Here is a 12,410-nt window from a genome sequence, read left to right as displayed (position 1 = left end):
CCTTACCTGTGCTGATGATAGTCATTGTTTGGATGGGGGTTTTTTATCCATTTCCGCAGTCACAGAATCAGTCAGTAGCTGAACTGGGTTCCACACAGCCACAAAAACAAATTAACCTAAAAAGCCTCTGACTTTTATAAGACATCTGAAGGCAGCCCTGTTTAGGGAAGTTTTTAATGTCTGATGTTTTATCGTGTTTTTAATATTCTGTTGAGAGCCACCCAGAGTGGCTGGGGAAACCCAGACAGATGGGTGGGGTATTAATAATAATAATAATAATAATAATAATAATAATAATAATAATAATAATTAGTGAGACCATTGGGACCATCTAGCTCCAAATTGCTTACACTGACTGGCAGCATTTAAGACATGGGTAGCTCCCAGCCGTACTTGGAGATGCAAAACATAATAATAATTTCATGGGGGCAGACCATAGCTGTCAGCTTTTCCCTTTTCTTGCGAGGAATCCTATTCGGAATAAGGGAGTTTCCCTTTAAAAAAGGGAAACGTTGACAGCTATGGGGGCAGACCCTCATAACCTCTGCATTCAGTGAAGGGTTAAGATTCGAGCAAATTCATACATTTAGCAAATAATGCCAGCTATTATTGAGGATTATCGGGGCTGGGCCTTGAAGAAACAAAAAGCTGATAATGGCCTGGTTTGCTTGATCACCCGCAAAACATCAGGCTCTCTGCCCAGTAACACTTGTGGTAGGATAGCTCAGTCGGTAGAGCATAAGACTCTTAACCTCAGAGTCATGGGTCTGAGCCCTACATTGGGTGAAAGATTCCTGCAGTGCAGGGGGTTGGACCAGATGACACTTGTAGGTCCCAACTGTGAGTCAGGCCTTTGACCCTGCCAACTCAGTATCGTCTACACCAGTGTCTCCCAAACTTGGGTCTCCAGCTGTTTTTGGACCACAACTCCCATCATCCCTAGCTAGCAGGACCAGTGGTCAGGGATGATGGGGATTGTAGTCCAAAAACAGCTGGAGACCCAAGTTTGGGGAAACCCTGATTTAAGGTATTTACCGCACCATCCCACTGAAATAGGCTATCACTGGCAGTGGCTCTCCAGGGATTGAACTGGGCACCTTCCGCATGCAAGTCAGATGCCCTACCACTGAGCTATGGCCCTGGTGCCTTATGGGAAACTACCCAGAGCTTAAATGGCACCCTTGCTTCTCCATCCAGCATCTGAAATGGGGAGAGGTTTGGTATGTGCACAAGCCTTCAGAAGCGGGGGAAGTCCAGGGAGGAGAACCGTGCGTTTAAAGCGGTTAGGGAGCGCTATATGCATGGACTCTGTGTCTTCTAAAGCTTATTCCCCCCCCCCCTGTGTTTTTGTTTTTTTGTCTCCTTTACAGCAGCTGATAAGGCGCCGGCCTCGGACAGGAAAGGAAAGCTATTGGAGGGAGGCCCAGGGAGGATCAAGGGAAGCTTTTCGGGGTCGGATCCTGCGGGAGTGTCCGTCACTGTTCACCCCCCTCCTGGGGAGGGCAATGACAGAGAGCAGGGTGAGAGATCACCGGGTGAGGCTGAGGGTGGAGGAGCCGGGGGGAGGAACTCTAGAAAGGGGGCAGATGAAAGTGTTTGGGCCATTCCCACCCCCCGATGTCTCCTGTCCTCCCTTTGCAATCTCTAGGTGCCGACAGTCAGGCTTCAACTGATGCCTCAGACTCCCCGGTTACAGAACAGCCCCTGGCTGGGGAGCAGCCCCCAGCTGAAGATGGCACAGAAAACGAAAGGTGAGAGCGGGCACCGTTTTGGGAACCTCAAGGGAAGATTTGGGGGAAGGAGGAGAGAGAGATCAGCAATCCCACACCCTCTCCCCTCTTTTGAATGCTTATTTATGTGTGGTTTGGTGGTGCTCTGCCTGAGTACGCAGACAGTTGGTGGGTGTGCTAGTTTAAGGCTGGGAAAAGCTCTGCCCTTCCAGATGACTTGGACTGCGGCAATAATAATAATAATAATAATAATAATAATTATTATTATTATTATTATTATTATTATTATTATTATTATTTATACCCTGGGCAGAGCCATCCTGCTGGCTCAGGCTGATGGGAGTTGGGGTCCAGCGACATCTGAGAAGCCATGAATTTTCCGATTCCCTGCTCTAGTCTGTTTAATCTGGAGTAAAGATACGGGGGTCTTGCATAAGCACAGAGGGGGGAATCCCATGATATCTCCAGAGTCCTGCTGTCACTTGATTCTTCCCTTCTCAGGGAACAGTATTCCTTCGTTCGCTCTCATCCAGGTTCTCTGGTGTTTGTATGTAAAGAGGGATGTTTCTTGTTTCGTTTTTAAAAAAGACCCTCTTCTCTCATAGCTTCCATTTAAAAAATAAAATAAGATGAGGATTGCGTTCCTCCCCTCTATTTCTCTCTGTCTCTCTCTCTCTCTGTCTCTCCTTTCAGTGTTAACCAAATCACCCTTCTATATTCTGTTCTTCCCTTCTAGAAGGCGAAAAAGGTTGGTGGCTTCTTCTCACACACACTCCCTCACCCTTTGCATGAATTCCTTCCTCAGGGAAAGACACGCGAGCCGAGTTAAGTATGACCTTGTTATCCAAAGCTGCCTGGTTAGAACGGTGGTGCCCCTCTCGCCAAGTCCGTTGCTTGCGAAGCGGGGCGCCGTACGATGTTTGCTTAGGGGTGGCTGGGAGGGGGGCCGATTGGCTCAGTGACCCCTCCCTTGTGGGACACAGCGGTGAACTTGGGGGTCATTGCAGCAGGTCCTGAGCCCTCTTCCCTGGCCCCAGCAACGGTAGCGGTGTGGGGTGTTGGCCCTCACAAGAAACAGGGTTCCTTTTGAAGTTGTACCTTCTTTGGGGGCTTCACCTGTTCTCTGAGGCATTGTATCAAGACTTTGCATGGCAGCACGGGGTATTCTGCCTGTGCCCAGAGCGTCTCCCCACTCTCCCCTGTTCTGGTGCATGGATCTCTTACTGGTTCTGGGATTCTCACTTTCCCCCATTTCTCTTCCCTTGTCTTTCCACTGCCGCATGTGCTGGTGTTTGTTTTCCTCTGCTACCCCACCCACTTGGGTCCTTGCTTGGCTCGTTCACCTATTGGTTGTGACCCTCCGCCATCTCCTTTCCCACTGGTGTACGGCGCCCTACGCCCCGCCCCGCCGTCTCTCGTGATTGGTCCGTGGCCCTCCCGTGTCCCGTGGCTCATTCCACCGCCCTCCTTCCTCTCCAAATTCGGCTCGTCCAACCCAACGGCTCTCCCCCGTCTGCGTCATTTTTGGTGTGTGTCTGTGGCCCCCGGCTCTGCCTTGCCCACCCCCTCGCCAGGCTGTCAGCAAAGCTGGGCCGCTCCGAGAGCCTGCGGGTATACGAACGGAAGCGGTCTCTGCGCGGCTCAGCCAAGGGCAAGCAGCCACGATCGCGGAGCGACGTGGACGTCGAGGCCGCTGCCCGTGCCAATGAGATGGAGGAGAAGCAGTCTCTAGAACAGGCTCGGCAGAAGCAGGGGAGTCGCAAGTAGGTGAAGAGATGCTCCCCCTCTGGAGAGCCCCCCAGGAGGGGACGGAAATGGGGCGCCCACACCAGGAACCAGGTTTCAAGCCTTTGCAAACCCCATTCCAGGGTTGGTCTTGTTTACCGCCTGCACTAAATTCTGGGGTGATGGTGGTTTTCTCCCCTGCTAACCAGTGTTGGAAACTCAGGTAGATCAATTCTACCTGAGTTTCCAACAATGGTTAGCAGGGGAGAAAACTACCATAACCCCCCACTAACCATTGTTGGAACCTCAGGTAGAATTGGACAAAATGACAGGAAGGGTTCGAAACCTGCGGGACCAGAGATTTACAGAAGGTTGGAAGAAGTATATGAATTATTTGAAGAGCAACTGTAATCAACAAATTACGCTAGTAGGACCACAAGAAGTTTTGTAAGGAGAAATATACGAAGTGTTACAAAGTAGAAAAAACAAAAAAAAATTCCTTCCAGTAGCACCTTAAAGACCAACTAAGTCAGTTCTTGGTATGAGCTTTCGTGTGCATGCACACTTCTTCTGACAATGCTTAACTTGAATAAGATGTAAAAGTATGTTTAATTACTGTTGAAAATGATATGTTTTTAAAAAACTAATAAAAAATTATAATAAAGAGATTTGGTTTAACCATCATAACTAACAGTCACTGGTGGAGACTACTTCTAACTTTTAAAAAAAGAAACAAACAAATTTTGGCAACATAACAAACAAAACATTTGGTCCTTTCCATCTCTACAATTCTATTATTCTACATCTTGTAGCAAATTCTCCAGCTAGTTTGCCCAGTGGTAAAATGCCAATGGAGAAAACACTCAGAAGAATAAAAAAGCATTTGGTGAATTGAAGATGTCTATAGAAAATATTAATAACAATTACTTGGGCGGATGATTTGATTTAATATTTGTATTCTGCTTTTCCAGCAGTAAGGCTGAGCTCAAAGTGGCTCAAAATAAGAACAGTGTTTAAATTTTTTATTATTTTTATTATATTATTTCAACATGTAAATAAGGAGAAAACAAAATGAATTCAGTAAGCAATACAATGCAAACTTGTAGTGATTCAAAATATCAAAAGTGGCTTCAGAGCACCATCCCGGGACCAGCTGAGATGCTCTCTTTGGGAAAGGGCTGCTTTACTCAGTGCAGCAGAACAACCCCAGACAGCAAGAGCTTTTAAATCTTTATTTCTTTTCTACCCTCAGAGAAAAGAAACTGATCAATTCCATTTTGTTTTTGGAGGGGGTGCAACAACAGATTCCTTAGCACGATGGGATTTATTCAGTGGGAAGGAAGAGGCTGCGAAGGAGGAGAATTGCGTCAACTCTCCCTCTGATCTTGACAATTTCGTAACTTCTGAAGAGGGAGAAAAAATTAAAATAAAAGACTTGGATCTGGTGGGATAAGACATGAAAGGGAGGTGCTTTTTGAGCTTTGTGAATGTGCCCGTACCGACTTCTCTGTCACGTAACTTTTTGGCAGAAGGGAAATCCTCAGCGTAGCTGTCAACCTTTCCCTTTTCTTGTGAGGAATCCTATTTGGAATAAGGGAATTTCCCTTAAAAAAAGGAAAACGACAGCTATGATGAGGAACCACGGGAATTGTAGTTTTGTGAGAACTACAAGTTACCGGAGTGCTTTGGGATGGGCCCAGGACAATGCTTAACTCGTTGCTCTGTTTTTGGGTCTGCCTGCCCTCACTTTCTGTGTCTTCCTCTCTCTCTCCGCAGTCTGGAGCCAGGAGGGGCTGGGGGAGGGGAGCCCCCGCCGTCCTTTCTGCATCCCCAGTCTGAGGAGACTGAGCCGCGTGTTTCGGAACTGGAGCTGGACCCGCCCAACTGGCGGGAGCTCGTCCCCAACGACACCCTCCTCAGGCTGAAGAAAAGCGAAGTGAAGCGGCAAGAGGTCATCAATGGTACGTAGCTCGCTCTCACCCCCGGGTTTCCCACTTCAGAACAGCATCGGTTGGGGCTGGGAAAACAGACAAGGCAAGGGAAGATGGGAGCAGGGTGGAACTGAGCCCAAAGCAAAACATTGGGGGTTGGATTAGATCACTCTTGGGATGTCTTGCAGCGCCACAATTCTATGATTCTAAGAGTGATATACTGTATTTCTCACTCTATAAGACGCACTTTTTCCCTCCTAAAAAGTAAGGGGAAATGTGTGTGCGTCTTATGGAGCGAATGCAGGCTGCGCAGCTGTTGCTGAAGCCAGAACATCAAGAGGGATTGCTGCGCAGCGATCCCTCTTGCTGTTCTGGCTTCTGGGATTCAGACTATTTTTTTTCTTGTTTTCCTCCTCCAAAAACTGGGTGCGTCTTATGGTCTGGTGCGTCTTATAGAGCGAAAAATACGGTACGCTTTTCTTTAGATCCCTTTTTAAGCTGCGATGAGGAATTCTCCCCATGAGTAAAGGTTGCAGCTTAATATGCAATTCCAGTACAATTTCAGTTATGCCACACAACTTTAAAATCAGTTGCTTACTCACTCAGTTGTTCGAGTTCAGCACTGGGGTCTTTATAGATGCTGCTCTGCAGTTTTGTGATGGGTGTTAATTGTAAATTTTATCTGCACTAGGCTTTGCCTTAATGGGTTTGTTGTTTTAAATTAAGCTGTGCCGTTCCTTGTGGGTGGAGGGCGGGATGTAGATATTTTGAATAACTGACTTGTCCCTGTTTCAGCAGGACTAGAAACTTGCTTTATTCCTTTTAAAAGAAATTATAAGTGTGACACACCCAGCCCATCGACACCACTGCGGTACTTGCAAGCCCTGCTTGCTTTTCTTTGACATGCCTCCTGTTTATCTCTCATGCGCATTAATATCTAAATTGCAATAATAATAATAATATATTATTTATACCCTGCCTATCTGGCTGGGTTTCCCCAGCTACTCTGGGCGGCTTCCAACAAAGTATTAAAATACAGTAGTCTGTTAAACATTAAAACTTCCCTAAAGAGGGCTGCCTTCAGATGTCTTCTAAAAGTCTGATAGTTATTGTTCTCTTTGACATCTGGTGGGAGGGCATTCCACAGGGCAGGTGCCACTACCGAGAAGGCCCTCTGCCTGGTTCCCTGTAACTTGGCTTCTCACAATGAGGGAACTGCCAGAAGGCCCTCAGTGCTGGACCTCAGTATCCAGGCAGAATAGACCCTACACCATGGATGGGGAACCTCAGGCCTGGGGGGGGGGGTCAAATGTGGCCCTCAAGCCATCTCTGTCTGGCACTTGGGAGTCTCCCTAAGCCACGCTCCCTGCTGAGTCACTTGCCCCTCCTTGAGTGCTTTTGCCTTGCTGGAATATGCCCTCGAATACTGTGATCCTTGGATGAAGGGCGGTGCTTTAATTAAAATGAAATAAAAAGGCTGGCTTGCTTGGAAAAAGAGGTTTGTGTGGGAGTGAAAAAACTGCTTTATATTTGTTATTCCGCCCGAGGTTGGAAAGGGTTCCCCACACACCTGCGCTGCAGGGAGAGGACACCTGTCTTGACATTCCCTCTGCCTTTTCTCCCGCAGAGCTGTTCATCACCGAACATGCCCACCTGCGCATGTTACGGGTGCTGCTGGAGGTCTTCTACCAACCTCTGCTGGCTGAGGAGCACTTCATTTACAAGGAGCTGGCCAACATCTTCCCCAGCTTGGAGGACTTGATCGATGAACACAGTGAGTGCATGGGAGAGGAAGTGGCGTGTGGAATGAAGAAGCACAGCCGAGGCAATCTACCAGAAACACGCACACAGGCCAGGTTTATTTTCCTGCAATAGCTGCAGTTCCTTGGCTATGTGTTTCTTTCCTTTTTTTGTAAATGCTTTTTATTAAGTTTTCATTTCAAATACGCAGGTGGTGCTGTGGGTTAAACCACAGAGCCTAGGGCTTGCCGATCAGAAGGTCGGCGGTTCGAATCCCCACGACGGGGTGAGCTCCCGTTGCTCGGTCCCAGATTCTGCCAACCTAGCAGTTCAAAAGCACGAAGTGCAAGTAGATAAATAGGTACTGCACCAGCGGGAAGGTAAACGGTGTTTCCGTGTGCTGCTCTGGTTCGCCAGAAGCAGCTTAGTCATGCTGGCCACATGACCCGGAAGCTGTACGCCGGCTCCCTCGGCCAGTAAAGCGAGATGAGCGCCACAACCTCAGAATCGGTCACGACTGGACCTAACAGTCAGGGGTCCCTTTAAAGGTGAAGGTACCCCTGCCTGTACGGGCCAGTCTTGCCAGACTCTAGGGTTGTGCGCTCATCTCACTTAAGAGGCCAGGAGCCAGCGCTGTCCGAAGACACTTCTGGGTCACGTGGCCAGCGGGACAAGCTGCATCTGGTGAGCCAGCGCAGCACACGGAATGCCGTTTACCTTCCCGCTGGTAAGTGGTCCCTATTTATCTATTTGCACCCGGAGGTGCTTTCGAACTGCTAGGTTGGCAGGCGCTGGGACCGAACGACGGGAGCGCACCCCGCCGCGGGGATTCGAACCGCCGACCATGCAATTGGCAAGTCCTAGGCGCTGAGGTTTTACCCACAGCGCCACCCGCATCCCAGTCAGGGGTCCCTTTACCTTTACCTTATTTCAAATTTACCACCACCAACAAAATACACAAATATTTCAAATCTTTTTACACCTGCCTTGCTTTACGCTCTGTAGAGCAGTTCACTTAACTCCTTCCCTTCCGCAGGTTTTCTTATTCCAATCCCTAATCCACAGTTCCTTAGTAATAACTAAACCATGACGTAAGATTTGTTTCAGTCCTGCTAACGTCTTCAAATTTCTACAGTTCTCATTATATAGACCATAAATTTACTACATTCTTTTTGGTACTTTGTTTTCTCCTGACTACGAATCCTATGGGTCAGTTTTGCTAATTCTGCGTACTCCCTCACAGTTGGTATCTCATGTGTTTTCCATTTTTTGGGCTATCAAAACTCTGGCAGCTGTCGTAACATACATATATAATCTTTTGTCCATCTTCTTAATATCCTCTCCTATCAAACCTAGCAATAGTCTTCAGGCTTTTTGGGAATGTATATTTAAGCATCTTTTTAAATTCATTATAGATCAATTCCCAAAACTTTCATTTTATCACATGTCCACCACATGTGGTAAAAATCACCATCCTTTTCTTTACATTTCCAACCGATTTTACTACTCGTCCTGTACATTTTTGCTAGTTTGACAGGTGTTAGATACCAGCGATAGACCATTTTCATTACATTCTCTTTCAAAGTAGTGCATGCAGTTCCTTGGCTATGTGTTTCCGTCGTGAGCACCCACATACCGTGGAACAAGGAACAAGGCCCGGGCGAGTGGAGAAAGGTCTTTGAGCCTGCAGGGACGTCCCGCTTGTGCTGGTTCCTTCAGCGTATGAGCTGGTGCATACTCAGTAAATGAGAATTTCCTTGAGGAGAGGAGGTCGTTGCGCTGATTTTTTTCCATAACCAGTGTCTCTCTCTGTGTCTTTTTCTATTCTCAGAGGTGTTTTTGGAGAGCTTGAAGAAGCTGAGGGAGGAAAACAATTCCCTTGTTTCTGAAATCGGGAACACTCTGCTGGCTCGGGTAAGGGGGTGAGGGAAGGCCAGGTTGGACCAATATTTTGGAGGGCAACGTTGCTGGGGAGTGGGTCTTCCTGAGAAATTAAAAGGCTTTGGAGCGGAGATCAAAAGCTCAGGCAGGGCCATGGTCCATGGATAAGGAGTGGAACAGACGGAAGCATGTCGGCTGAGGGAATAATGAAGAGCATGAGGTCAGATCAGAGCTTCGTTTTGATGAAACGGGATGCTTGCCGCCTACAGAGCTGAGGTAGCATATTGGGTACGAGCTATGTAAGCGCAAAGCTCTCCTCCGGTTCAACGAGCCGGTGTGGTAGTCAAGACCAGGGAGATTGGGGTACAAATCCCCAATCTGTCAGGAGCTTCCTGGGTGATCTTGGGCCCAACTGGTCACCCTCAGCCTAATCTCCTTCACAGGGTTGTTGTGAGGATAAAATGGGGAGGAGGAGGAGGAGAATTATGTATGGCTCCTTGGGGTTCTTGGAGGAAAGGTGGGGAGGCAAATGCAACCCATCAATCAATCAATCAATCAATCAATCCATTTAATGCCCTATTTGACCTTAATCAAGGCACAGGTTATGCTCTCTGGCCAGACATATATCTTACAATCTTCCATTTCATTTTGATATCATTTTTCTACTGCTTCTATTAATAAATAATAATAATAATAATAATAATAATTATTATTATTATTATTATTATTTATTTATACCCCACCCATCTGGCTGGGTTTCCCCAGCCACTCTGGGCGGCTTCTAACAGAACACTAAAATACAATAACCTATTAAACGTTTAAAGCTTCCCTAAACAGGGCTGCCTTCAAATGTCTTCTAAAGGTTTGGTGGTAGTTATTTTTCTCTTTGACATCTGGTGGGAGGGCGTTCCACAGGGCGGGTGTCACTACCAAGAAGGCCCTCTGCCTGGTTCCCTGTAACTTGGCTTCTTGTAGCACTGGACCTCAGTGCTGGACCTCAGAACGATGGGGGTGGAGACGCTCCTTCAGGTATACAGGACCGAGGCCGTTTAGGGCTTTAAAGGTCAGCACCAACACTTTGAATTCTGCTTGGAAACGTACTGGTTGATGGGTTGTTCTTATTGTTAACTTGAGCTCACTCTGTTACTTTTTTAAAAAAAAGTCTGTTACATTTGCAATAAAAATACGCATTTTGAAAAAAATGAATCAGTAGATAAGGCTTGAGCTGTCTCCATCCCACTCTGTGATACTCAAAGTGTAGCCCATGAGCCGGCGGGTGGAGCATAAAAATATTGCAAGGGGTGGGGCCGTAAGGTCTTTAAAAAAATAAAATTAGAACTAAAGAACATCTCAAACAGCTCCTAAATGATCTCTGTGGAATCTTTGCCCTCTTGCCCATGTGTGAAATATATCTTATTTTGTCTCTGTCACTGTACATATCTCGGTTTCTCTCTTCTGGGGGAAAATACTGGGGGCAGGGAAGGAATGGTTTCAAATAGATGTGGGGAACCTTTGTCCGCCCAGAGGTTGGGGAACTACAGCTCCAAACACTCCTGGCTATTGGCCATGATTGCTAGGGCTGATGGGAGTTGTAGTTCAGCTCCCCTGGAGGGACAAAGGCTCTCAACTCGTGGTTTAAACTATACAGTGAAGGCAAAGGCTGGGAATGGGGCCTGTCAGAAAGAGCTTTCCCTCCTGAAATCCCCAGATGTGTTGGGGGGGACAGGATAGCAACTTTTGTGTGGCTCAGCACTTAGATGATGCCACACAATGAGCCAGTGTGGTGTAGTGGTTATGAGCGGTGGACTCGTAATCTGGTGAACTGGGTTCGATTCCCTGCTCCTCCACATGCAGCTGCTGGGTGACCTTGGGCTAGTCACACTCCTCTGAAGTCTCTCAGCCTCACTCACCTCACAGAGTGTTTGTTGTGGGCGAGGAAGGGAAAAGGAGATTGTTAGCCGCTTTGAGACTCCTTAGGGTAGTGATAAAGTGGGATGTCAAATCCAAACATAATGGCTGCGCAGGTGAATCAGCCCAGGTACATCACAGTGATTCTTGAGTAGCCAAAAATGGTATGAAGAGGCAAAGGTGGGGGGCAAGGCAGAGGTTATCTTGGCTATCAGAAAGGGACCAAAGGTTTGCAAGATCCCTCTGGGTGATCAACTCGCCAACCTTCTCCCCCCCCCCCCGCCCCCAGTTTGATGGTCCTGAAGGAGCCTGGTTCCAGAAGATCTCGGCCCGTTTCTGCAGCCGCCAGTCGTTTGCTCTGGAGCAGCTGAAAGCCAAGCAGAAGAAGGAGCCACGTTTCAACCAGTTCATCCAGGTAACTGCTGCTGGAGACTGGGGATAGCTCAGTCAGTAGAGCATGAGACTCTTAATGTCGGGGTCGTGGGTTCGAGATCCACGTGGGGCAAAAGATTCCTCCATTGCAGGGAGTTGGACTAGATGACTCTCATGGTCCCTCTGCAATTCTATGATTCTATGAAATCGCCTCTCCTTCTACGGTAGGGCCATGTGTATTCCACTGTTCCTTTCCGGTGAAAAAAAAATGGTATAAGCTGTACAATTCAGCATCCCAAGAAACCTTTTATGTTGTACAAAAATAATGAATTAAGTTTCCAATTCGTAAAGCCTATGAGGTAATTCTGAGGCAATTCTCTTTTTAGTGTGAATGAGGCTTACACAGAATAAATTTTCGTAAAGCATGTGCCCAATTAAAAATTATTTTCGATAACTTTATTTGGCATTTTGTGGAAGAGATTTTTTTTAAATACAAAACTTGCAGGCCTGGTTAAGGGTGGTATTCAGTGCTAGGTCCAGTGGGTCTACTCTAAGTAGGACTTGGTTGAAGACAGCCCTAGGTTCCTACTCCCTTTCTCCCAGTGAAATATTTCCCTGTTAGGTCAGGTGATATTCTTTCATTAATCAAAAGTATATGCCATTAAGAAGGGGGGAGAGTTGTTGTTTTTGCAAACACTGAGCTTGGATACCGATCCAAAAAAACGACCCCGGGGAGGCTTTTCCCACTGTACCTCCTCCATTTACCCTGACTCAGTGAGCAGCCAGGTGTTTCCCTCTCATCCCTGCAGGAAGCAGAAAGTCAACCTCGTTGCCGGCGGTTGCAGCTGAAGGACATCATCCCCATCGAAATGCAGAGGCTGACCAAATATCCACTGCTCCTTCACAACATTGCCAAATGCACAGGTGAGGAGGATGGAGGTCGCTGTGACAATTGCACAGAGACAGCTAAGCCAAGGGCGGAACAGACAAAATACTGTACATTTAAAGTGCTGAGATAGCCGCTTTAAATATGCATGGCTTCTCCCAGAGAATCCTGGGAGCTGTGGTTTTGTTAGGGGTGGGGTTCAAAGCTGTTGGTAGGCCCTCTGTCCTCCTCCCAAAG

General features: G+C 47.3%; 1 protein-coding gene across 11 annotated transcripts in view; it reads left to right on the top strand.

Annotated features, from left to right (window-relative positions):
• The window catches only part of ARHGEF1 (Rho guanine nucleotide exchange factor 1), a 68,215-nt gene that overhangs the window by 38,303 nt on the left and 17,502 nt on the right, over positions 1–12,410 (top strand). For 8 of the 11 annotated variants that reach the window (XM_081921934.1, XM_081921933.1, XM_081921927.1 and 5 more), the window contains 9 exons: positions 1,371–1,520; positions 1,649–1,751; positions 2,467–2,478; positions 3,305–3,493; positions 5,232–5,416; positions 7,014–7,160; positions 8,958–9,040; positions 11,205–11,330; positions 12,097–12,211. In XM_081921934.1, the coding sequence (XP_081778060.1) occupies positions 1,371–1,520; positions 1,649–1,751; positions 2,467–2,478; positions 3,305–3,493; positions 5,232–5,416; positions 7,014–7,160; positions 8,958–9,040; positions 11,205–11,330; positions 12,097–12,211 (1,110 nt within the window). The remainder of the gene's footprint in view (positions 1–1,370; positions 1,521–1,648; positions 1,752–2,466; positions 2,479–3,304; positions 3,494–5,231; positions 5,417–7,013; positions 7,161–8,957; positions 9,041–11,204; positions 11,331–12,096; positions 12,212–12,410) is intronic. The other 3 variants (XM_081921928.1, XM_081921937.1, XM_081921935.1) reach the window with 2 other exon arrangements.

This window comes from Podarcis melisellensis (assembly GCF_964234715.1).
Source record: "Podarcis melisellensis genome assembly, chromosome: 8".
In the NCBI taxonomy this organism is placed as follows: domain Eukaryota; kingdom Metazoa; phylum Chordata; class Lepidosauria; order Squamata; family Lacertidae; genus Podarcis; species Podarcis melisellensis.
Note: the sequence above shows the minus strand (reverse complement) of the source record. Positions and strands in the feature narration are given on the sequence as shown.